The sequence below is a fragment of the Manacus candei genome, unplaced genomic scaffold, assembly GCF_025592945.1.
Source record: "Manacus candei isolate 608988 ecotype Guabito, Panama unplaced genomic scaffold, ASM2559294v1 h1tg000067l, whole genome shotgun sequence".
NCBI classification, from domain to species: domain Eukaryota; kingdom Metazoa; phylum Chordata; class Aves; order Passeriformes; family Pipridae; genus Manacus; species Manacus candei.
In genome coordinates, this window is record NW_026138115.1 from 9,380,032 (window position 1) to 9,406,967 (window position 26,936).

At 44.5% G+C, this 26,936-nt stretch overlaps 1 protein-coding gene across 10 annotated transcripts in view; it reads right to left on the reverse strand.

Annotated features, from left to right (window-relative positions):
- ADCK1 (aarF domain containing kinase 1) overlaps window positions 1-26,936 on the reverse strand; it is a 79,147-nt gene that overhangs the window by 45,363 nt on the left and 6,848 nt on the right. For 6 of the 10 annotated variants that reach the window (XM_051806361.1, XM_051806358.1, XM_051806360.1 and 3 more), the window contains 3 exons: window positions 25,624-25,707; window positions 20,060-20,302; window positions 3,101-3,304 (listed from right to left, as the gene is read on the reverse strand). In XM_051806361.1, the coding sequence (XP_051662321.1) occupies window positions 3,101-3,304; window positions 20,060-20,302; window positions 25,624-25,707 (531 nt within the window). The remainder of the gene's footprint in view (window positions 1-3,100; window positions 3,305-20,059; window positions 20,303-25,623; window positions 25,708-26,936) is intronic. The other 4 variants (XM_051806364.1, XM_051806362.1, XM_051806363.1 and 1 more) reach the window with 3 other exon arrangements.

Sequence of the window (26,936 nt, forward strand, 5' to 3'; positions counted from 1 at the left end):
TAGAGGTAGGAGAGACTCTTTTATTCATATCTTATCACCCATTCTTATGCACACAGCTTTTCCCAATTGCTCCAAGGAATACATCCAGAATGAGCCCTACCTGTGGTATCCTCGTTGTCTCCCCAGAAGATTCTTACTCTGTGATCTTACTGGTGATTGTTTCCAGGAGTCAGTGCAAAGATTTCTTTGTGTAGTCTCTCCCACTGCTACTACTGTGTTACTTTGCAAATCCCACCCCCACACACCACAACCTCTCACAAACAGTATTCAAGAGAATGATCACCTCCCACCATCACTTAGCCAAACCACTATGGCTGAGATTAGAGAGACAGCATCTGCTCACTACTGATTATTTTTATCCCAATGATCCCTGATAGGTACACAAATTGCTCCTAGACTTAAAACAGGGTTTGACAGAACAACCCACTAGTCAGCATATATAATGCTTCTCCTTCTGTGTCAGAATAGCACACATGCCATTTGTCTTTAAATCAGTTAGCTCATGCAACAGAACTACATGCTGCAGCTCCCAGTCCCTGTCCATGATGCTGACCTAGAACGGGAGATCCCCCATCAGCAGGGTATCACACAAAGTCTGTGTGGGGACAACAGAACCACACTGAACTACTGTAAATCCCCCTCACAAACATCTCTGCCCAAACATAGTCCCACTGGCACAGTCATTTATGCCAGTTTTCCCACAATCATCTGTCAAACATCCAAGTCTGTGTTAAGACTCTCAGGAGTAGGTCACATCAGAAGGCAGACTATTTCTAACTGACGAAGGTACAACGCTTCTATACATGAAATTAACTTTTTCTGATCTTCATGCCCTTTTGCAAACTCTTGACTACTTTGTCAGCTTGACACATTCCTCCCTAAGTATCTCTGTATTTCCAGTTGCTCTTTCTTCCATTTTTTCTGCACTGATCCAAACTGCACGCAATTACTTCTTGCCTACACTTAAGACTCATCTGAAGAGCCCTGCTCTTGAGCCTGATGGGGGAACTGTAAGTCTTATCACTGAATTCAAGAGCAGGAGGGCTAGGCCTAGGCACCCTGGGAAGGTTCCCTCACTGTCATTTTCTCTTCTGTTTGAATTCATCTGCAATTTCCCATGTTTGATGCTAGCTCCAAAGAGGAAAATTTCAGGATCCCTCTTTGCACTCTCCTCTGCCCTGACACTCCACCTTGCCCCTCTACCACCTATATTTTAGTTAAGTATGTCATATTTAAAATGGACTGAGGATCTAACTACACTGGAATTAAATTTGTTCCTGAAGTAACTCTACTAAATCCTCTGGGCTCCAGCAAAGACAACTTTGGTGTATTAGTTTCCCCAAATCCTTTCAGTTTTCAAATACCTTGCTTTGGTACTTTGTAACTATTAACACTGGCATTTACATCAGCTTTTAATACCACTCAGTTTTACGAGCTCCTTTATTTTTATACATGTTATTCTCTTCATTTATCTCTTTTATCATTGCTCTCTTTCTCTCATTACCATTTGCTCTCTATCACTTTCTTCCCATTTCTACCTTTTTTTTCTCCCCGTTTCTTTAAAATTAAATATTGCCCAACACTGCTCATGTGGGCGAAGATAATGCTATGAGGTAAGGCTGCTGTGAAGACTGTATTCGAGCTGCTTCACTGGGAACCAATGAGGCACAGAGCATTTGTCTAGCTCCCAAAAAGCACAAAGAAACCAGGGAGTATCGGTGGCAGCTGAACGCACACTTGAGAAAAAAGTGCATCTCTGAGCACCTACTTTAGCCTTTAAGCGACACCGCGCAAACTGTGCCAGAGGTGGCTGCTGTGGTAATTTAATGTGGGCTAACCTTGGGATGGCTTTCTACAGCTCCTGCGGAGGGGAGATTGCCAGATGGAGGCTCATGGAGGCAGGGGCCTGCCGGGAGCAGCCAGCCTGCCCTGCTCCATCTATCCACTGAGCTATGAAACACAGCTGGTACCAGCCATGCTACAAGGATGCAGTGCTGATAGAGGGAGCATCTTGCAGGCTGGGGGCTGACATTAACCTCGCCATTAAACTGCAGAGAGATATTCATTGTCATTCCTGGCTAGACAATATCTAGACCCTTAAACTACACATAGGTAGACCCACCCCATCCAAAACCACCCATAATATACCCTCTAGGTGCGAATACTTAACTTACCTCCTCATATTCCCCCCACACCTTCTTACCACACAGTCAGACAGGCCAGAACAACCAAAAACACCCCTAAAAATCTCTCTATATGAGCAGTAAAAGATGTACACACTGCTTCCCTTCTTCAACCTCCCATCTTCCTCCCCTCACGCACACCTTCTCTACTATTCTTTTGCACACTTGCCTCCTTCCTCCTTCTTACCATGTCAATTGTGATCCTTGAAATGCCTGTCCTCAACCTGGGCTGGAGTGTGAGGGGACCTCTTCTTGTAAGGGGCAAGATGCAAAGTAGCAGAACACTCTCTCTAATTTACTGTGGTTACTTTCCTTATGTCTAATGAACACAGGCACCTATCTACTGATCTCAGTGCTGTGGGCTGCTAAGGGTTAATGGTGGCACTGACTTCTGGGCTACTGCGTTACCTGACTGCAGCACCAAAAGTGATTTATGCTATTATTTTCTTTGGGGGTTAATTAGGGGCTTGAGAAACTAAAAGGCTGTCAGTGCTAGCTGGAATTGGTCTAGTGCAGCCAGGGGAGAGCAGTCATCCCTCACAGAGTTCTGCCAATATATCTTTGTCCTGAACATCAATACCTTCAGCTTCCACCCCCCTCAGTGTGGCAGACAGCCCTCCACTCTGACCTCCAGCTACCCTGTTGTCTTGGCATATAGACTTCGTTGCTCTGCTGAGTCCTGCCACTTCCACCTGGCAGCTTTCACACTCATACTCCTCTGTTATCTTCTCCTTACCTAAGTTTGCCAATAATGCCCATTGATGGACAGGGAAAATTCGCGTGGCACTCTCTCAGAGCCAAGGAAGAAGTATCTCCTGTTGGTATCTCTTACAACTGAGAACTACCAGTTTCCTTCCTCTAGCTGCCTAGGGCTTGCTAAGACCAGAGAAGCCAACAGAGGCTATGGCTGACCCTACCTCTTTGCCCAGATCTTCACGGATAACTTGCTCAATCTCCTGTCTGGTGCTCTGTGGGGCCTGGCTGTGCAGCACTTTGAGGGTGCGGGTGTACTCCTCGGGCAGCAGGTAGTCAAGCGCTCCCAGATGCTGTCCCACCTTGATGAAGGTGCCTCGGTTGGAGCAGCACAACTCCCGGAGGCGCTCAGCAGAGCGCAGGTGCACCTGCGAAGAGACCAGAACATCAGCCAAGCCCTTTTGCTGTCTGCTACATGCACATGCCCACACATGTATCTTTTATTTGTCCAGTATTTAAGCAGACCAAGGATTTCCTTTCTTCATTTTGGGCATCATCATCTAATGTGTCGGTTAAGTATTAGGACTCTGGCTGGGCTGAACCAGACCAGGGCAAGATGCTCCAGAGTATAAAGGGCTTCGACACTTGTTTGTACAGGCATCATGATCAGTGACAGCCCATTAGTTTTTGGCTCATCCTTGCAGAGAATAAGATGGCTAGCCGTAGGGCAGCATTGGTTTGTCGCTGTCATACATCACTATGATGCAGTTTGGGAATCCCTCGTCAAAAGACAAAAGTCAGTACCACAACTATTATGCTAAACTCATAGTGTGAGTGCAGAGAATTAAAGTGAGAGGAAAACCACAGATACCATCCCAGAAAATTACAGGAACTTGGAAGAAGAGTCTGTTAAAAATCAAAATTACAGATGTCTATTTGGCAGTGAGGACAGTATGTGGGCAGTCCTTCATCTCCCTCACCTCACTCGGACATACACAAGGGGAAATTACACCCCTCCAGTCCAGCCAGGTCTTGGTCTTACTGCTTACATTGCCAATAAAGTCTGCAGCGACAATGGTTTGAGCAACTAAGAATTAGAAGACTTGCCAGCTATGCTCACCGTGGCCAAAATGCAACTACCAAATGACAAAACCCATCACCAACCACTTGCCTGGTCTGAATTTTAGCTCTTGGGGTTCATTTTGCTCCTCAAGAATAGGCCAGCCACCACATCCTTCAGTGACAGTGATTTATTCTGCCTTTATTACTCTCACTAGAAAAGCCTTCTGCCAAGGACACAGCTATATTGAATATTTAATGAACTTCAGATAAGTTTACTCTGATACATTAATAAAACCTAAGCAAATCAATAACAAAAAATAACTGTGCACCCATCTTCTGTTAACGCTTGACACCTATCTGCATGAAGTCTCCCAATTCCTCTGGCTTCTGTGTCAGAAATCATTGAAGGTCAAATCCTGTGTCTGCGGTCCTCATCTGCCCAAAATCCTGTGGTGAGGGGCTGCACCAAAAGCCTCAAAGTACGTGGCAGAAAGGAACAACACAACAAACATTCATGAACACCACAAACTCCTATCCCATTCAGTGGCTGGTTTTGCCCTCATGCAGAGCGGTGCCATGAGTGTCCCGCATTTGGGAACGTGTCAGGGGACAGACTGGGCGCTGAGCTGCAAGTGCACAAAACACAGGCCTAGGGGAGTGCGAGGAGAAAGCCTAATGTGCAAGTCTCACACTCAGCATGAGACTTGACAGTCTGATACACGCACACACTTTCCTAGGTGGAGGCATACAGGCAAGTGTAACTCGTGCTAGGTGAGTGAGCTTCACCCAGCATACTGCTGGCTCAAAAACACCTGAAAATACACAGGCAGCAAATAACACCCATGAGCATGCCTGAAGTCTCCCATTTTACAACAGCTCCACTGTAACAAGCCTCTGCACTGGCTCTTTCCCTACTCTCCTCCCCTGTGTGTAGCGGTAGCAAAAGCAGGCCAAAAGGGAACAAGGAAAGGAAGCTGTGAAAGTAGATGAGAAAGCAAGTAAACCAGAGAGGGAGTAATGGGATGAAAGAGAAAGGCAGTGGGAGAGAGGGAGTCAGAGCAGCTGGGTAGTTTGTCACAGCACTGTGAGTGCAGCCAATTACAGGGAAATAGTTTTTATGCAGCTCAAATTACCACCCTCTGCCCACTGCCTCCAGCTGTGGAGGAAACCCCCTGCCAGCAGTGAAGGGTAAGGGGAATGGTGGCCAGCCACCTCCCCTCAAGGTGTTGGGCAGGCATAGCCAAAGGCACAGCAGGAAACAGGGGCAAGGCTCCTTGCAGGAGTATTCCAAAAACCCAGCACTGAGCTCAGCACAGAGCCCTGTGACCTCCCACAGGCACAGCAGGAGCCCATCAAATGACTCCAGGCTGCAGCATGGCTTAGGGCAGAGCAGCAGCAACCCTGGGGCTGCAGCGCAGTGATGAGTGTCAGGCTGGGCAGCCAGCTCAGGGCAGAGGTGCTGGCTCCAATGCACTACCCACCCCACATGGATCACCAAGGGAGATGGAAAAAACGGAATGGAAAACTCATGTAGCTAAAAATGCAACTGGTTGTAGGCACGCTTAGATACAGAGTGTATCTTCACGTCGGTCACTGCTGAGAAGGAGGCAGAAATAGCTCCTTTCCTCCAGCACAAGCTGAGAGGAAATTCTGGCCTTCCCAAACTTATCCACACTGCTGAGAACATGGGTGGCCTCATGGACACAGCAGTCCAGGCCAGGAGAGACAAGAGGATCCTTACAGAGGGCTCTAGGAACAAAACAGAACAAAACCTCCATGCACAGCATCCTCCACCATGCTCTCTCAACTGGCTTGGCTACAACTCCTAAGAGACAGCTGCCCTGGCTGGCTGGCTGGCTGGACCAGGGAATGCCAGCTCCTGCACCTGCTTGAGAGACAGAAGATGGCCAGGCAACTTGTCTCAGAAGGAGGAAATCTATCTATGCAGCCCTACATTTTACAAAACTTCAGTCTGCATTAGAGGCAGAAGTACAGTGAGCATGAAGCAGGACTGTGAACGCAGCTTTTAAGGTCTCTTTTCTTATCAACCAGGTCAGGGTTTTTAGCACGAATTCCTAATGCTATCTATTAATTTCTTGGTTCTCCCCAAGCTAGGTCACAGTCCAGATGCAGCATTTGTTTCTCTGATAGATGACATTTCCCTCATCATAGGCAAAGTAAGAGTGTCACATTCTTACTACAGCGCCCAACGCTGTTGACCCACGTTTCTGTTCTACCCTGGAGAAGATACAAGTTAGATGGAATCCCAGAATGAATCAGAACTTTTCTTCAAAAAATCTCACAAGATACTGCTCTTTCTTGCACAAGCAATACTTCAAAGACTCTTTTTATCAGCAAAAAGTGCTGGAAACAACAGATAGTTTTATACGAACCTGCTTGTACGTATCATGCCTAGGAGCACACTGCGGAGAAAGGAAGCACTTCATGTACTGAGAAATATCAAGAATAAGATTCCCTCAGGAAGCCCTTCAGATCACAAATGCTGTCTGCGTATATGTCTCTTTCCTCAGTCCACATGGGCATCTCTTTCTGTCTTAAACCCCTTCCCCAGATTTCAGCAGGACAAATTCTACATTGGCCCACAGCATGGCTATCAGACTCACGTAGTTTACCTAAATCCTGGGTAGACTGGGATTGACTATTAAAACTGTGAAAGTAACAACTGTCAGCTATGGAGAGGAGGTACCTCTAGCATGAAGCACATGCTCAGCAAGCAGAGTTGCAAAGTAGTACTTTTTAATTTACCCAGGAATGTATAAGCAGACCTGGCTTCTCGAGTCATTTGGATGCTTTTCAAGGAGCCTATATTCACAGAGACATTGGCAAAGAACTGCTTTTCAGAACATCAGATGTGCAGGTACCATAAATTGGCAGATGCTAATCAGGTCTTAAAATAAAGGAATTAATTTAGAAGAAAATAAATACCAGTTAAAATATATCAGTGAAAATTTCAGTATCTGGTGACAGACCTGGTGGCAAAAGGGCTCAGAAAGGCCACTAAAGAAAGTAAAGTAAGTGGTGGAAGCCCCTCCTCACATGAAATGTTTCAGAAAAGTCATCCCAACTCTGAAGGGCGTACTCTTAGCTGGCAAAACGTGAAATGAGGATTAGGAATGCAGAGAGAAAATTTGAAATGCAATTAGTCAAAGTCATAACAAACAAGTTACCAGAAAATCCTGGTGATGAGCGCTGCCTCCAGGAACACTGTAAACACAGACATCTCACAAAGGACGTCAGGATGGATTTTGCCCAGAGGACAGGGTTTGAAAAGCTGCTCCTCCTCACACCTCCATACTGGAGAGTACTCTCATACAGGTGAGCAGGAACAGCTCTGCACCATGTGGTGCCCGCTCACATCCCACCTACTCCCAGCTTGAGCAAGGGAAAGCAGGTACTTCTGCTGCAGGCAGTTCCCTGCATGGAGCAGGATGCTGAGGAGGAGCCTTCCCATCTCTGCTTACAGTGGAGATACATTGTCCAAGACAGTATTTCAAGAAAGGTATCTCCAGAAAATACCTTGAAAACTTCAATCATATAAAAATTAGAGATTAATGCAAAAAGTAGCTGAAAAGTTAATAATTGTAATAAAAAGGAGACCTCATATTAAAATCATTAACTTCCAGAGGACTGAAAGGGAATAAGTGTTGCCCTGCTTTTAAGGAAAATCCAGACTAAACTGGGAAATTACAGTCCTGCAAGCTTTATTTCTGTATCAACTAAATTAGTTGAGACAATAATTACAGAGAGTACTAAAAATCATCTAGCTAAATGTGATATGACTGAAAAAAGAAGCCAACAGGGATTTTGAGGGGAACAAAATCATTCTTCACCAGTCCATTAAAATACTGTAAGGATGTTAATACAATGGTCAATAGCAAAGAGATATTTATTGGGACTTTCAAGTGGCTTTCAATAAATTTCCTCACAAAGAGTGAAAAGAAAACTCAGTAATTACTGGAGATGCAAGAACATCACTTGTTTTATCCCATTCCCAGCTCAAAAGCCCAGCATATGGACAGCAGCAGTGGGAGACTTTCCAGTTAGGACAAGGCTGCAACATTTAGTGTTGGTTTCACCACAGCTTCATTTCAACCTGCTCTGAGCTCTTTCACACCAGATGATACTGCAGAAGCCCTGTCTATCTTAGCATCTGCATTGTTGTTATTTCCAGTAAGGATGAACTACCACTGGTAGTTTCATCAAAACATGATGAAAAGGTAAACAAGTCCAGGTGGTGTCCAGAAGGCAGAAAAAGCTCTGTACTATAAATGGGTTGACCTGCATTACTGTCAAAAACAAACAGCAGTGTCCCATTTCACCTGTTCTTACACCAAGGTTTAATTTCCCTGATAGTGATCTGGCAAAGGAGAGAACAGTGCAGTGACAAAAACTCCACGAGATGCAACAGATATTATTCACCACCATGGAAAAACAAGCCCTGCCAAGTCCCTACCAAAGATAGGTGAACAATCAATACACCTGGAAATCACCCTCAATGTAGATGGCTGCAAGGTTACACATTTTTACACCCTATTTTGCACAATACAGCATTAACCAGTGGCACTCACTGTCACAGGACAGAGAAGCCAAAGCTTAATGGAATTGAGAAAGTCTTTGGATATCTATGATAAAACAACCATACCTGATTTTATATGGAGCTTTTCATCTCTAAAAGTGCTTTTACAAAGCTCTTTACAAAACTCAGGATCCCTATTCCCCATTTTACAGACTCATAAGAACATTACAGGTAATAAAATGTCTAAAGGGCTTTACATACTCTTGCTCAAGGCATCAAGACAGAAATTACCCTACTCTCTGGCCACAACGAGAGACAGCATACAAACAGGGTGCATTATACAAACAGGGTGCATTATTAGAATCTTTAAAGAACCTGTTTGGTGTATCCAGCTCCCAAATTATGGTTAAATCTTCTGCTGCAGTTAACCTGTTTCCAAGGACCTTCCATATTTAATAAGTTACCTGCCATTGCAAGGACTTGGGATATTGGTGATTGACTCTTGTTTTCTTCCCACAGAACAGCAGAACTGCTGCTTATGGTCTTTCATATTTAGCCCTTGGGATTCAGGGAAGAACCTTGTGGCACACAGTGGGTGGGAGCATCCCAAGCACATATGCTGTCAGACACCCTGGACAAGAAAGCTCTTCCAGGAATGCCTGCAGTAGCAGGAGACTGGCCTGGAATAGCCAGGCTGTCCCTTGGACTCCCTATAGAGGGAAGAGAGGATGTTATCACACCTTTGTGGTGGGTATCCCTAAAACACAGTAAGCTTGAGAGGGAGAGAAGACATGTCAGAGAAGATAGGAAAGAAACCTGGTCATAGTCCTTCTCTTCCACCCCTGATAATGACAGGGCCATATGCACACAACTGGTAAAACTACAGAAGAGCTTTAGATGACTCAGGACAACACAAACCAGAGAGGAATGAAAGGATGTCCACCTCAATTTAATGCAGTGAGAAACTGAAATCAATGGCGAAAAGATCAGGAAAGATTTTAGAGAGGATACAGTTACTGATGATGTGAATAGGGTACTTGGGTGCTTTAAAAACAGCAATACAAAACCTAGAGCCCACTTCAATAACAGTGTAGTTGTGTCTAAGGGGCTGTTATCTCCTCTTCCTACAAATCTGAATAAGCATACAGTTAATATAAACTACTATGGCCTTCACTAACACTATCAGCCTGGTAATCAAACTGACTGACAGCAGGGATGCTGCAGGGAGACACACAACTCTAAATGGAATTATTATTGCTTCCTTTTTGTATTATCTTTCCTACTTACCTTTTACAAAAGCTCATTCCTAAGCACCCTAGGTATTTCCCATTCCCGTATACTAATACTAGCTGATCATATGGCTGCTGATAGACATATCCATGTCTTTGGAATTGGAACAACTGATGCAATGTACCTCACTACCTAAAAATTCATTATTTGTGTAAGTTATGTATAACCCAATCAAGATCCTTCAGAAATTCTGGCACAACAGTTCGTTGTTGGCAGGACAGAAAGGAAGTGAGAAAGAAAGCTTTATAGCTTGGAAAGGATAAAGGATGGAGATGATCCCCCAGAATAATGTGGCAATTTCTTAACTTCTCCGTTTCACAAGCACAGAAACAAGGAGTCGCACAATTAGCAGGATGGCCAATAAACTCTGTACTAATGGAAGGATATACACAGCAAGCCTGTGTCAGACAGCTGAAATCTGGTGTTGATGCTGTGGCCTTGTATCAGCAGTGCTACAAGCAGCTGAATTTAAAGCAAACACATTTCATGAATTGTGCAAAACTTCCCTGGAGATCACAAGGGATTTTTCCAAACCTAGGCCAAGACATTTTATGCTGAGCAGATATGCAAGCTCCCACCTTCCAAGCCACCGGACTCTGAATTTCCACACACAAGCACACACAGACACTGACCTCCCACCTATGCCCACAGTCTTCCCGCTAATACCCTGATTCACAACTTGGTTTGTACAGGTGACTAAAGGGTGGCCTAGCACCAAACCCCTATTCTGAGATGTCACTTGGTTCAGGACACATTTATGCTAGGCTGAGGTCCACCTCTTCGGCCAGTTAGTCCCCGAGCTGCTCTGGAGAGGAGGAAGCAGGGTCGCTCAGCTGCAGCACAGAGCACCAGCAAGGGTTCACCTTGCTGAACCCTGCCCTTGCTGGCTGGTGCAAACACAACCAGCACCAATTGCCTGCTTGTGTTCCATCTTCATTTTACTCCAAGCTCGGTCATTTGTGCTCTGATTATCTCTCATTACTGACGACCTTGCTGTAATGAGTTTTAATCTGCCTCGTATTAATTAGAAACATTTTCATTAGCCAGCTCAATTTTAGGTAAATAGCTAATAGAAGCAACTGAGCTGCAATTAGTTATCTGTGGGGCAGTTCAGGATAAAAATCAGAAGAGAGCAGCTGTTTCCCCTCTAGACACCTCTGTGATATAATGCACTATTCTGTGTAAGTATCCTGAGCTGGGAGAACAAGGAGCACAGGGAAGGGCTGGTCAGACATAAAGGGAAATAACATTCTAAAATAACTGGGCTGTAGCACTTCTGTGCCTACAGCATTACCTGTATATTCTCTCCCACTACTAGTTCCAGATCTAACTGTTGAATAAAGGAATCTGAGAGTCAAGCTGAGTCCCCTACACCCACAGACTTCACCTTCATTGAACAAGGTTCTGCTCTTGAGGCTGTTTCATCCTGTGATTATTCAACAGGTCCTTCACACTGGCTCTCTTGTGGGGCATATACATTAATATGAATGGTACTTACATATGAGGGTAGATCAGATCAGATTTGCATAAGACAGAAGGACCAGACACATGTATACACAGATGTATAATACTTGCAAAGGCAGCAGGTTCACAAAACTGCACTCAGTGCCTTGTTGTCCTAATAGTGCTGGTATACAACCAGATCTGTCCTGTGCTCCATTGCAGAGAACCCAAGGAGGACAGAAAGTAATTCAACAGCACATCTGCAGAAGGCACTGAGACATTTACAGAAGCTGCAATGAAATTAGGCACATGTCTTGATCCATTGATCACAGTGCCTGCAGCTCCTGTTAAGGAGGCAGGTGAAATGATAATAAATTTGACACAGCATCTCTCAAAATTTGGCTAATAAAATTAATTCAGCTCAGCTTGGATTAGACTATGTGGGATGCCAGTGAAAACAACATGAGTGCTATAAAGACACCATCTTAAATGGAGCTGTGCTTAGCTGTGGTGGGGGCTCTCAGCCATCAGTCCTACTAAGCCCTGTTCCAATTGCTATTTTCAGTTGCTGTAAGAAACAATATCAACTAAGATGTGTGTTACATTCAAGAGTGTTCCCTAAACAGGAGCTGCTGACACACTCTACAGAAACCACAGACTACTGACTAAACAGCAAGAGATGATGTTGTGCAGTAAAAGTGACCTGAAGGGAGAACACTCCCCAGACAGCTATGTCCATGTAAGGAGACATTGGAAAGGAAGTGAGGGCTGGTCTTCCTCCATAGGGAGGGTGGGGGAAAGAGCTCCAACAAAGCCGCAGCAGGAATTAGCTGTCACTGAAGCTCATACAGTTATGGCTATAACTTCAAAGCTAAGTGAAGGATCCTAGCAGCAGGAATGAAGATGGAGATCTGATAGCCTCTTCCCTTAGTCCCCACAATCCATCCTACAATAAAATGGAGCTGGAAGAGCCATGGACTCCACAGGAAGCCCAAGCAGACAAAAGATACACTGAAAGACACTGAAAGATAAATTTTATCAGGATGGCCCAAGCACCAAAGAAAAGATTGAGAAAGCTCAACTAAGTCTCATCTTCAGCAGCTGAGGGTCAAGACAGGGTAGCTCCACACAGTCTGCTCTCCTACTGTGGGTGTGCAGAAAAGAAGGAAGCGCAGAGGCAGCCGTTGCAGCTGGAGGGGAGAAATAGTCACATCCACTTTGTCAACGCTGAAGAATGTGGGCTGACATTTTTCTCTTCCCAACAGTTGAATCCCACCCTACCAGCTGCACGTCACAGCTGACCTCCAGTCAGGACCTATCTGAGTCAACGTCAGGCGATTAAATCGTGCAGCAGCAGCTTCTCCCCCCTGTACATATGCAACTCCTCTCCTGACAGGTCACTCCATCGGCCACAGGGGCAGAGCACGCAGGCTCCCTCTCTTACAGCCACGCGAACGCACACCAGCATTCAGCTGGGTGACAGAACCCAGAAAGAAGGGTTTCCATTTGCAGTCTCTCTAAAAAGAGTACAGCCCCTTACCAAACTGACAGAGGCAGATTCCTTTCCCCTTCTTTAATCTGAGAAGCTCTGACCTTTAAAGTACAGACCTCTTCCCACAGGAACAGGATGCTTGAAGAGGAAGGAGACAGTAACACATGAAATACCTATAAATTATTAAATTGGATTGACGAGGAAGTCAAGAAAGATAACAACAATGGGATTACACTGTCAATTCCAAAAAACTGCAGTGACTGTCACAGCACCACATCCAACAGAGAGTGCCAGTAAGTCATCACCAATGGCAAAGTGCAGTTCTACTTTTAAAAGTGCCTATGTTGAAAAAAAAACCAAAACAAACACAGAATGTCCCCTTGTTACTCAGCAGGTCTGTTCCCTTTAGGGTATCAGTCAGAGCTGCTGACTTCAGTGAAAAAATATATATAAATAACTCCAGTTTTTTCATCTAGTTGACACTACACAGCTCCACACCAAGACAGCTGGTGTCCATTAGCATCCCAGCAATGTCACCAGTATGGGAGGCTGAGCTGGTGTCCCTTCTGATTCATATACAATCAATAGACTTGTTACACTGCAATTAGAAGGTCAGATCCTTCTTTGCAGCCACTCCTGTGCTTTCTCACTGAAAACAATAGGTTTCTGCAGCTGTTAAGGGAAGGGGAATTTGGAAAAAATTGGCTTTGTGGGGCCAGTAAAGGCAGCATTTGGTCTACTGAATCGCTGTGGATGCTGGGAACACAAGGAAGAGAGAGAACCTACATTGGCTTTGAGAGGACCACTTTAAAATAGCACGAGATAGCAGTTTAATGAAGTAAAAGATAAATATCTGACATGGCACCAAACTCAGATGAACAAAAGGAGAGCCCGCGTGAGGCCGCATGTTGATTATTCATTATCCAGAGTAGATTGCTTTTGCTCCCACAAGAAGCAGAAGGAATTACCCCCAGCAGTACCAGAGGCAATTCCCTTTACTGCAGCTGGTATCACAATGAACAACATTGTACATGCCTCCCCTGCACTTGGCTGTGCCTCACCAATGTTGTGAGGGGAATAAAACTGAGATCATCTTTATATACAATTATATATTCAACATTTTGCCCTTACCATTGCCAGTTGTTGAGTTTTCCCTCTCCTCTTAGAGACGAATGAGCATCCATGAGGCAAATATAAATGCCAAATATAAGAACCTAAAGTAAAATAGTCAGTAAAGCTGTTGGATGTCTTGTCACACTCTAATTTTAAGGAAACAGAGTGTCCTTCCACCTGTAGACTCACTGTCAGTCATTACTTTATTTACAAGGAATTGGGTGCAACAGAAAACTTTACCGGTATATGGGGAGCTGTGCATACAGACAAGAAGAAAAGGAGCAGAAAGCCTCCACCTGCAGGTTACTGATCTCATCCAGGATCAGTGTTTCTGGTCAATATTTAAGAGTGGTTCAGTCTACAACATTATAGAATAGATTTCTGCACTATTGCCCATGAAGGGACATCCCTACGTTTATCCTCCATCCTTCCAGAGAAGCAACTACAAACATCAGGCAAGGTGCTTTATCAAGTAAAAATCTAGGGTGGCTTTTCTTGATTTAAAAGATGCTTATTACCACAGCTCTCCTGTGCAAGTACCCCAAAGGGCAGGGTAAGGGAAGCCTAGTCCATCACTACTCACTTACAACTTTAGTGGGGAGAAAGACGCATATTGGGCAGCATTTACCACAATTTTAAAAAGAAATCACCATCTAGGAATCCAGATGTTTCAGTCTGAATCTGGCATAAGCAAAAGTTAACACTGCTTTGCAGAATGGGGAGAATATAGTACAAGAGGCTAATATTGGACATGAAAAAACAAAGATGACACTGCACTGGAGATAACAGGCAAGAGGCAACCTCCTTTGACAGGCTAGTCAAAGATGGCTAATGTCTAGCCTTGGCTAGAAGGCAAACAGTTAACTCAAGACAGAAGGCAATTGGTGCAAAACCTGACAGAACAATAATACTGACAAAGATCCTCCAAAGAATCAGACCTTGCTGGCAAAGTACAATCAGCACTGTGTATATTCCCAAAGACAAAATTTGCATGCCAAAAAGGACCATAGAGAATTAGCACAACACAAGATGGACATAAAGCAAAGAAATTAAATCAGATGCTAGTAATCTGAAACCAATGCTATCTATGACTTCTAGCCTCAAATATTTAATATTAAAGCATTTACATATTTCACACAGAGAGACAGAGATCCCATGAAGAAGAATGAAGTCACAGTGAAACTGGGAGTTGCTGTCAGCAGGCAGGAGAAGATGGAAAATGGGGTAAACATGGTCTTGATTTGGTCTCTGGGAAAGAGTGGAGCTTCACTGTTCTCTCATTAAGGAGATCATGGCACGGAAGGGAGCTGTGCATTGATTACCACTGAAGATTGGCTCCTTTTCTGGACAGGGACAGAGTGCTGCAGGGACAAGCACTTGGCTGGAGATGGTAAGACGGAACTCAGTCCTAACTACAGAGATCCTTTGATGAGTGACTACTGCCTTTGATGAGTGACTTGAGTGAGACATCAAGGCAAAGCTGGCAACATGAACAGGTCTCATCCAGGAGCTTCTTTAAATCTACATTATGCCTATTCTGAAGCCTAAAATTGGCTCCTTCTTAAGTGTTTGCTTATCAACACCTGGCATTCACTAGCATGCCATAGTAGCCAGTCAGCTATGAGATACATACCTCATATAGAGATATAGTGCCTCTTTGAAAGCACAGTTACCAAGTCTACATGGATTGCTGGCCCGATTACACATACCTTGGGTGAGCTTTTAAACACAGTAATGAGAAATACAAAGTCTTCCTCCTCTCAGCATTGACAGAATGCTTCAGTCATGGGGAGGCAAGGTGCCTCAATCCCCTCTACTATAGGAAGGCAGCCACCTTTGGGCCACACCACAACAGTTCCCAGAAAGCACCCCACAAGAATAACTTGGAGCAGGTAGTCTGCAACTTCCAGGGGGACACAAGTAGGTGGAACATCACTGGCCACTTGGAACTCAACCAGCACATCAGATTTGACCTCCCTGATAGAGAGAACCCTTAGTGGCAATAAAGCAGTCCAGATAATGATTTGGTGTCTTGTTCTAAAATCCATAAAATCCACAAGTCCAGCATTCCTCACTTCCAAGCCTTCATGACACTGCTCAACCATGATGCAGAGAGAAGACACTGGTCCAATACTAACCATGAAAACCTCCCCTCCATATGGCAATGCCCAGACTCAAGCTCATTTTGGGACATAATATTGGGAAACCAAAAGCTCAGTAAAAGCATGCTTGGAAATTCATTCTATACTCTAGTCCTACTTTTGCAAATCTCCCATCTCCAAAAAAAACTATGTTGGCTTACAGAGAAGCATGTGTTTCTAGCAGTTGTATGGGAGCTGCTAGATTTTACTGTTCATTTGCCTAAAAGAAGAAAAAGAAATCTCCTCTGTTGGCCTATTAATCTGTCATAACAAGATTCTTCATAATTAGTTTGTCCCGAACAGTTGCTTTGTAACAGTAGTGAGAGAATATTTCAGGAATGGCAATTACCTCTGGTGTCAAATTGATGGGGAAAACAAATGTTCAACCATCAACAAAATGCAGTGCCTTTTCCACTCCCACCCGATGGTGGGTGACAGCACTGCACATCAGAATTACAGTGCAGTTAATTACTAGGCAGTTGCAACTGAGAATTCATTTCCCCTCTTGAGATGAAATTTGTTGAGCAATGCAGGTGGAAGGAGGGGCATCTGCCATTGGGATGGGGGTCATGTGAGGAAATGGTCTTATTGATACGATGCTGCTTCTTTAATTTACTACACATATGTCCAACAATTTTAAGCAGTGAGCACTATTTAAAGGAACTTTCCTTTATTGCCTACACACATATCCCACCATTTCAAAGATTTTGCAAAAGGACAGAGCTTGACTTCTTTCTTGTTGCTTTATTTAAATTTAGTATCCTTCAAATAAAATTCATGTCTGTATTAGTCTTTCCATACTATCCAAACTAATATGAAATACAATGGGTTTCTTGGTTGTTTGTAAATGGAAGAGTTCCTTGGGTTGTGAGCTCATTGGATTTCAGCATGTTATGGGACCTGACATCTGACTGTTTCTGGTGTGAGATTTCCAGAAATGAAGCTAAGGCATTCACTGGAGCTCACCTCCTCAGATGAGTACCAAGCTCTGCCAGATCTAGGAATCCTATTCCAGAAAGGGAATAGGAAGGGGAAACCTGCTGTCTTGGCTGTCATTGACACAAGTGTGCAAAACCACAGCCTGAGAGCTGTCCTGCCTGGGAGAGCTGTCCTGCCTGGGAGAGCTGTCCTGCCTGGGAGAGCTGTCCTGCCTGGGTTTGGCACCTGGGTCTTAGTTCTCTCAGAAAATTAAGATCCTGGCAAATCTTTCCCACATAAATCACTAAGGAATGCAAAGCCAGGTGGGGTAAACCTGTATCCAATCTGCCAGCAGCATGGCGGGGGGTCAGGGAAGTGGTAGCCAGGGCTGAGGCACCAGTGGGGAGAGGTAAGGGCAGAGCTGGAGGAAGCAGGAAGCTGATTCAGGCCTGGTAGAGGATGGCAGTGCAAGTGAACAGAGGTCAGCTGTGCAGGGCAAGTGTGGGAAACTGTGAGTTCAGATGGGGATACACCAGGAAAGATGCACACATGAAGCTGCTTCTGCATCTATTTTGCTCAGTCCTCAACCACATTACCAAGCACTCGCTACCCTAAAATCAAAACACAGGTTTAAAAGAATTAAACATCATCCTCACTCCTGATACAGATTCAGTCCCTAGCCTGCAGCCTTTGGGGAGAGTGGAAGTCAAGGAAAGTTGCAGTGGATCTAACCTTGCCAGTCAGGGAGACAAGCGGTACCAGCTTCTGGGAGCCCCTTACATGCATGAAGTTGCAGCCACCTCATCTTCAAGCACACAGCCCCAGACAAGCACCTGCTCAGGGTGAGGAAAGCGAGGTTCTAGGTAATGGCCTTGCTGTTTCCTCACTCCCCATCACTCAAGAGCCATCATTTCAATTTAATAACATTCCCCTGTCAAGGATCACCACTCTGTATATTGGCAGGGAATAACTCCCAATTCAGATTGCCACAGCAAAACCTCAGCTTGCTGCAAGAAATAGAAGCAGGGAAGTTGTCCTGGAGAGGAAGAGGAGAGACAGAACAGGTGATACCAGAGCACTGCAGAGATTAAACAGCTCCTGCTGGGCTCTGGAAATGCCCAGCTGTGTTGCCTGACTGTGAATGCAAAGGAAAGAGCCCAAGGGAGGAAAGCATATCTTCCCTACTTCTCTTCACACAACAGTCCTATGATAAATAAAGCCTGATGCCCTTCAGCAATTCTGTAAAAAACAACTTGTGTTCAGAGAAACCCTACAATAACAAACAGGCTGCACAGTAACAGAGTTCACAGGCTACTCAAAATGAGTACATTTTCAAACAGAGACTGCAAGGGCCGTAAAGACATTCTAGGAGATGGGGTTTTTTTGAAAAGCAATTCTGCTAGTGACCTTTTCAGTGAATTTACCTCTAAATTCAGCAAAACTAGCAAGATAGTAAATGCATCCAGGCTTGGCAGGAGGCATTTCATAAAACACTGGGTAGGTACATATATGTGCAGGCTCACATGCAAATTCATTGTTAAAGTGGAGCTAGGAACAGAGTGGAGGCTGTAAAAAGACCACCCTTGTCACTATGTTTATCTGCTCACTGTGGGCCCCTCCTGTGTCACATCGACTCAGTACACTGACAAAAACAAGTTGTTACTGGTGTCAGGCCTGCCAAGATGATGCTGCTGCAGAGGAAGGAGCAGCAAGCTGCTCTGAATGGTGCACCATCAGCACAATGTGCAGCCACCAAAACAGAGCTCTCAAGCCAAAAAAGATACAAGTAAGCAAAAAACCAAGAAAAATAAAGACACCTCAAGCCAGTTGTATGGGACCAAAAATAGGCTTAACTAGTCTAGCAGTGAATGTGATTACTATCTTGGATTGACTCTTCTAAAGCCATCTTTGAACCTTTGACTCTGTCTCAGAGGTGGCTACTTTACCAGAAGTATTCCTACCCGAACACAGTGGCACATGTCTACAGGCACAGATGTGTCTGTCCAGATACACAGAAATGGAGATTTCTAGGCAGGACACCTGAACACCCTAGTAAATAAAGCAAGGCTAGCTTTAAAACCTAGTACTGAACATTACTTTTTGGTTGTTCCTAGACTAAATCAGCAACTGCCCCAGCTCAAGAGGAACCTAGTCCCCAGGGCTTCCTCAGCCTGCCTGGTTCTGAGGCATCAGATGGAAGAATACAGCGGAGTTCCATTCAGAGACACCTTTCCCTCAAGTATGCAAACAGGGTAGCCCCCACATACGTAAAAGAGCTTGCCTGGAACTCACTAAGACACTTCCCACATTGCCAAGTCCAGAGGAGCGTTTGCAAGACACCACCCATCACAGCAACTCCCTCACCACTGACTTAACTGACTAAATGAAGACACTGGCTTGACAGGTAAGATAATTGTGAGCTACCCTCCAGCACATCCTTTTATCAGATATACTTTGGGGAGAATGTGATAAGGTCACTGGTTTAGCGGAGTAAATCTACAGCATTCAGTCCTGCTCTGAAGTTCCAACCTGGCCTGATACATGAAATATCTTTTGCACACCACACTACTCTCTTCACTCCTGGTTTTACATCTCTGTACTCCTAATTTCGGGTCCTTCAACATGGTGTTTCATTGCAAGCTGACTACAACAACCTTAGGAAAGGGAACAGAATCCACAATATGGATCTTATTAAGGACTCAAAGGGCAAATAAAACAACACTTAAGAAGTCCAGTTTGACATTGCAAGTACTGATATGCCTCTATCCCCAAAAGAAATTTTCAGGTATCTATTTTTCCTAGTCTCAGATAAGATTATTTCTATTCTCAAGTCAGGTGTCTTCCTGTTCTTAAAATAGGTTAAAGTACTGACTACCTGTCAGCTCTACTGATTTTACAGGTGGCCCCCAACAACCATATAAACTGGCCAGTAGTTCAAGGCTACACAGTCCTTAATAAGAAAATATCCCGAATTAGGGCCTCATCCAAAGTCAGTGGGATCAGCCTTAAGTCACTTACAGTGGCACCCTAAGCAATTTCTGCTTTTTGTTTCCTTCCCTCTTTACACAGACCTTCAAGCCTCTGAGAAATCCTATGTTTGCATCCATTGGCACCGCTCACATCTAGGGTGGAAATCTAGGCAAATCAAACATGAGCTCTTCAGAGAAGATACCATCTCTTGCCATACCTCTTCACTTTGTACTGCTGAGTATTCATTTTTGTTCATTTCACATTGGGACTCAAGGCGACGTCCAAACATTAAATAAAACATGATTATTCCTCCACTTCCCATTTGTCCTTTTATAATGTTTCTTATGATGCAAATTCCTTGCAGCACTGCATTCTTCAAGGGCTTCCTAATGGTTTCCTCACTGCACCGGGTGGGATACTCTTCAGATACTCCTCTGGCTACTGTGTACTTCTTCGGTAGCTGTAAGGAAGCAAAGTGATGAGGTCCTCGGGGATTCAAATAAAAAGGGATAGCCCCACCTGGAGGAGAGATGGCTAAAAGCTCCCAAGGCACACAGTGTCACTCCTGCTGGGGAGCTGAGGGAGACAGCTCAGCCATGCGGTGTGCCTGTCAACTCATACTCATGCTCCTGGAGCAAAGCACTTCAGGGACAGGAGTGCACAGCCAGGAAAAAAGGTACAATAAATGAGGCACTGCCTCTTTTCTCTCACTTCTGTCCTTCTTCCTCCTCCAAAAATGTCACAGTAGATGGCCCATTTCTCTGAATAAATCACTGCAGATGAGTGAAGAACATCTTGTTTCATAGCACACATCCCAGAAAAAAAAAGGACCTTCCTAATGCTACAAAATTAAAACCTAGTGATGCTGTGGCCAGAGCGTTCAGCTGACACCACTCTAGAAAGCACAAGGAGGAAAAGGAAGTGTCATATAATTATAAGATTTATTTTACAGCTTGTTATGTGTTTTCAGTGCAAAGCTTTTGTGCTTTATGTGTTGGCAGGAAGTTTGCTAGACAGCAGTGCTCAAAATGTAGAGTAATCAAGCCACCAGCTGGCCCTGCTAGTAGCTTTTTTAGACGGCATTAGTGTTGACCATGCCTTTTAGATGAAGAGACATCCTGGGGAGCCCATAATAGGGCAACCAAACATGATCAGCTCAGGGACTGTGGATGGGCTCTGAAGCTCTTCACCTCTCTATTACTGGTTCCATTTAGTTTGGTGACAGAAAGTCACTGCCACCTAATGGTTATTCCATGTCTCATAGGGAAGTCTATTTGCTTCTCACCTCGGTTCACCACCGGCTGAAACAAGCAATGAGAGCCACCACTGCACACACTGGCTGTGGTGTAGAATAGCCCACAGTCCCCATTCAAAGCTGCCTTTTTGAAGGAATGCCATGGAGAGTTCCTGGCGACTTCTCTCTGCAGATGCAGTCCACCTCCATCAGGAAGAAACTATTTTAGGACATCACTTACTATTTAAGGCACACAGAGTTACTGAATCATGAGGGAAGTCCAAAGACACAGGTTATTTCATTGGTTTGAACTATTCAGAAACTGCAGATTATTTTTGAAAAACACACACATGTATACCCACTTCTGTTCTTTCCAGGATCCATCACTTGGGCAACTTCACTGTGAGACAAAACTCATTCTCAAAACACCCACTCCACTGTGAGAAGAAAACGTAACAAATGCCAGGAATAGCCTCCAAGGAACAAGAAACTGTATCTGTATAATGATGGCACAAGGTTATGCTTTCCAAATATTTGCCCAGGTACTGACAGCCTGATAACCTTAAGTTTGAATGAGGAGAACATCCTCATTCTGCTCTCGAAAGGAGGATATTTAATTAACTTCCTCAAATGGCTTTCCCTGACAAAGCAATTCTGTAGCCAACAGTTAATTCAAGAATGGATTCCCACTGTCTCATGAGATACTTTGATCACAGATCCTTTTTCTCCTTGCTATCTTCTCTCCATTAAAAAACCCCCACCTGTATCCACACTCAAAGCAGTAACCTTTTGTCTTACAGAAGAAAACGACACAAAAATGCCCTGCTCAAGATTTTCAACTGTGGCCACTTGTGCCAAAATCTGCAAGACAACTGACTCATTGCAATCCTGTTACTACATTGACAACAACTCAGAATCCCTTAAGCAAACTGCACGTTGTGACACACCTCCTGACTGATAGCAGAATCAACAGAAATTGATGCCAGCAACGTAGGAGGCATCAGCCAAGACATCCGGATGCTACGATGAGAGGCATGCTGGAAGTGTCACAAGGTGGCCTGACTTGAGACTGGGTAGACAAACACTCAGAAAAGCCAACACTCAAGGACTCAGAAGAACATCTGAGAAATGTAGCCTTCTACAAAACAAAATCATTTGCTGAGAAAGCAATAGTTAAGGAAATGGCATGGAGCAGGCTGCCCTCCTTTCTCCTCTGACTCAGTGCAAGCAGGGGCAGAAATTAAAAGAAATGCCCAAGCTTACATGTGGCAAAGATGTCCAGAATCATTTAATGAAACAGACATGAACTGAAGAAAGTTCATATCTCTCCTAATGCTCCTGACACTAGACCTACAGACATAAGATGTCTTGGGGCCAACCACAGCTACCACTGGCCTTGACATCAGTACACTGGCATTATCATCATATGCAGGAAAAGGGCACATACCCCAGGAAGGATCTTTAACTTAGGAGAAAGATCAAGTTTCCTATGTGGTCCAGCCACCAGTGGTGAGATGAAGCAACCACTGGGAAGGACATAAAGCCTGAGCACTTAGGCACATTCATTCCTGCAACACACAGGAATGGAAAAGAGAAGACATTTTTTTTCTCTTGGTTGTTGCTGAGGAAAGGCTGTGAGTGCCATCAGCTAACTGGATTCTTTTATCTCCTGGTTGACAGGAGAACCAACCTCAGGACACATGGTGAATTCCCATCATGGTGCTCCCTGCCTTATGGTAAACAGTAAAACACCCCCAATCTGCTGGCCATAAAAAAGTGCTGAGAACTGAGGGGTTGAGACTATTAGCATCGAATGTGGTCCATGAGGGACAGAAAGATATAGTAAGATTGAAGATAATTCCTTGGAGCTAATCAGGAACCTGGCTAAAAGTCCATGGGGAACCCATTTTCTTCTTAATCTGTTTTGCATTTAATTGCTTCCTAATGACTATGTCCCTGTTTGGCCCCAATAGGTTGAGAGACTGGTGCTGCCATTGAAGCTTCCCGTCTCTCATCTGAGGCCATGGGTAATTTACAGACTCCAATTTAATGGCTTGCTGGGAATCCATGGAGAGCAAGTTAAGCATTATTTGCACTGGAGTAGCACCCAGCAGTACCTACTGAGTACCAGGAGGAGATCCACAGAAAAAAAGTGTTTTGCCACTCCCAGCTGCAAACTCCCATCTCAGACACATATAGAGCTGCATCGCCTCACCGGAGACAGAGGCACAGCAGCTGCATTCAGACCTTTTGGCACTATCTGCAGTCCTTGGCCACCCTATCACACACACACACACACACACACACACCCTGCCTCACAGAATCTCTCTTCTAGCACAGCACCAAAACTGATTCTGGAAATCAGCAGCCAATTCATACATATGCTTAAAAGAAAATTCCAAACTCTCAGTTTATGAAGAGGATGTTAAACTGGCCCCACTGGAAAGACAGAAAGCAAAGAGAGTATGATGAATGGCTGACAGCAACAGAGAACTATCCAGGGCAGAAGTTAGTAGAAGCAACATCTGGATAAGTATCCTTAATGCACAACACTTATTTGGGAGGGGAATTCACATCTTCTTGGCCCCATCCAGTTAGTAATCTTTAGTACCAATTCCAATGGGGCAACTTCTTAAAAGTGATTCTGAGCTAGTACAAGACCACAAACTCCCACAGAGAGTTAAAAGAGCTGCAAGATGGTAAAGATGTAGTTGCCATTCATTTAGAACTGCACTGAGATAAAGGGTTTGGTGTGCAATTGTCCAGGCCCAAAAAAATCTCCCATGACAAACTGATGCTTCACTAGTACAAGCTCTACAGGGATGTTGCTGAGGAACCCAGAAGTGCTGTCACTGCCAGCTCAGTGGTGGCACTCCATAACACCTGCCAACAGCAGGACAGGCCTCCACTGGCCAACAAGTTTTACTGACTTGTGCTATATCTGTGCCTACTTCCTCTTATCTCCCAGGTCATGCCCCTTCATGCAGCCATAGGCTAGTGCTGGCCATGCCACATAGTCCTGTGCCATGCTGGCATGTTGTGCTTGCTGCTGGCTCTGCCACACACAGGGGCTGACTCAGCTAGTGTTGGCTGCCAACAGGGAGGGTGCAGCTCTGTGTAGCACCAGGAAACAGGGCCCTTTCTGGCTGCCTGGGGCACGGATTAACAAACCATCAAAACCTGCATGACAGACGTTAATGAAGCTATGGGGAGACACAGCAAAAGGTCAGGAGTTTGCAATGGCTGCTGCAAACTCTGCCAAATGATAAGCTGTCCACAGCACTGATAACTCCATAACTTGGGTATCACTTAAGAAAGCTACAAGCAGCCCTTCTGCAAACCAGATTTCAAAGGAACAGTGAAGCTCCAGACTCTCACACATCTATCTCCATTTTATTCCAGGGCATCAGTGCCTCTCAGCTGGGATGGAGAGATACAGCAGAACAGCTTAGCATCTTCAGGCAGGAGAGAATGAGAACAAGCTCAAGGAAGCCATTCTGCAAACTATTCCATATACACTAAGACTATACAGATGATGTGGATTTTCTGCCAGAGGAATACTAAACCATACTGGAGACCAATGTCACTGATTTCTACTTTACCCAACACTGTTTCCAGCTTTACAGTCCCTCCAAACTGAGAATCCCTGGAGAGCACCACTCCATGCAGTATGACCACATCAGTGGCCTAAATCCTACACACATTAAGAAGAAAAATGAGGTTAAAGACCTTAATTTAAACATACTATGCAGACTGGTCTAATTTGGCACAAGCCATATTTCCCACTCCAAGGAGGCCTGAAGCTGGAATAGCAGAGAAACCCTGGCTACATACACCACATGCACTCAGCTAAAAGTAGGTGTCATTCACAACTCAAGGTACTAGAGGGCTGTAAGCTGGAATAAAGGTGCAGCACAAGACTTGAGAAGAGCAACAAGGGTGCTTATCTTCCTTCTCACTAGAAATGTTTTTTCTAATGTTAATTACATTAGAATGTTATTTTCTAATGTTAATTACTGATATCAAAACACAACAATGTGTTTTTCACTGAGATGTACACTTCTTCACACAATTCTCATTTCCTTAGAGATCTGCAAGTCTGATTGATCCCTATTATTTCCCTTTCAACACACTCCTCCTACTTAAATCCCTCAGCTTTCATGTTATGGCCACTACCAAGCAATAAGCAGGATAAGAAAGCACTGCCAGGCCACTCTCAGCACTGACCTCCACATAACCAGTCTGGGCAGCACCGAACCAGTGGCAGAGTCCAAACGCATCTTACCCCACACACCAAGTACTTGAATCTCTACTGGACATAAGTGAGCACTGGTTGCATGGGGCTACTTTTGCTAAGGGGCCTTCAGCATTGGCAATGCAGGTCCTGCAAGAAGCTTATCTAATATGGAGCTGTTATCTAATGTTGTTGTTAACAATTTGGTAGAAAGCATACTGAATTATTAAGCTGACAGCTTTACAGCAATGGCTTTGGCAACACACCTGTGCCTTGCAGTTTCCAAGGAACACAGTTCAGTGCTATTACCTACCTGTGATTTGAGGAATTCATACTCCTCTGTTCCATATGGGACACTTCGAAGAGAGGTGAGGTAGTCATAGGTGATAACTGCCGTCTGCAAATGAAACCAGAAATGTTGAGCAAGCTCTGCAGCTATCAAAACAATAAGACATCTGTTAAGGAGAATGTATGTAGCTTAGGCTTCAAAGTTTAGGCTCCACAGTGAAGTCTATGGTAACAGACTCATTATTAAATTAAATGAAAATATTTCAATTTCAATGAATGTTTATAAAAAACGGTGCAGGAGCCTCACTGATATGTAGCTATTAAAAATAAGCAACCCTTGGCACTCCTATACTATCTTCCATTCGAGGAGTTCAAAGCATTTTCCTAATCTCTGCACAGCATCTTGCACAGCAGACTCCATTCTCAGTCAGCCCTCCAGGGCTTCCACAATAAGGTCTGCTGCTAGTAACAGAGGCCATGCAGACCCTGTTTGTGCCCCATCAGTTATCCCACGCTGCATCTTCACACCTCCAACCAGCCTAACCACCTCACTCTGGGTAGATGGCTCAACAGGGAACAGAATGAGTGAAGACAAGCTCACAGTTCAGCACAAGCAGCAGTACTTTTGGGGTTATTCAACTGCACAGAGGACCACAGGGCCAAAGGGTCAGATATCCAATTACAAAACCACCATATGAGTATCCAGCTAAAGCTTGTTAGCTAGACACAAACACAGACAATGAAATTAGATTCCTAAGTGCCTCAATGATTTCTGAAAACAGATCTAGGGTATTCCACAATTCCTATGACTAAGGTTCCTCTCTCCATAGTCAAAACACCCATGAATGGAAGTGAAGCATACAGGTCGTGTTTGGAGGGAGAGAAAGGAATGTACACCTGAAGGAGCCTGTCCACTAACCTGCCATTTGAACTTCAAGATCCTTGCCATGAAGAACCATTTGCGTAATTTCCATCAAAAGCCATTTTTCCTAAAATCTCCTGGCTGAAAGGGTAGCATCCCATTCTGGAACAGGATACTAGCCCCACCTTTCATCAAAAACATGCCCAGGAAGGGCATAAAGTACAGCTGATGTATCATGAAAACCAGGGAGGCAAGGGATTCAAACTTGCTTTGAGACAAAGCCAGTGGAACTGATAATAGGGAAACACTCAAAAGCTCAAAAAGCATCCAAGAGGGGACTAAGCTGGGAATCAGTTACAAACACACTCCTTTCTTGTGGAGGTTAGGTTTCTCATGTTTCCTGTTTTCCAAATTGTAAACTGAGCACAGCAATTTTTTTTCCTGGTTTTTCAGGCTGTCTTGCCCCTGGTGAACTC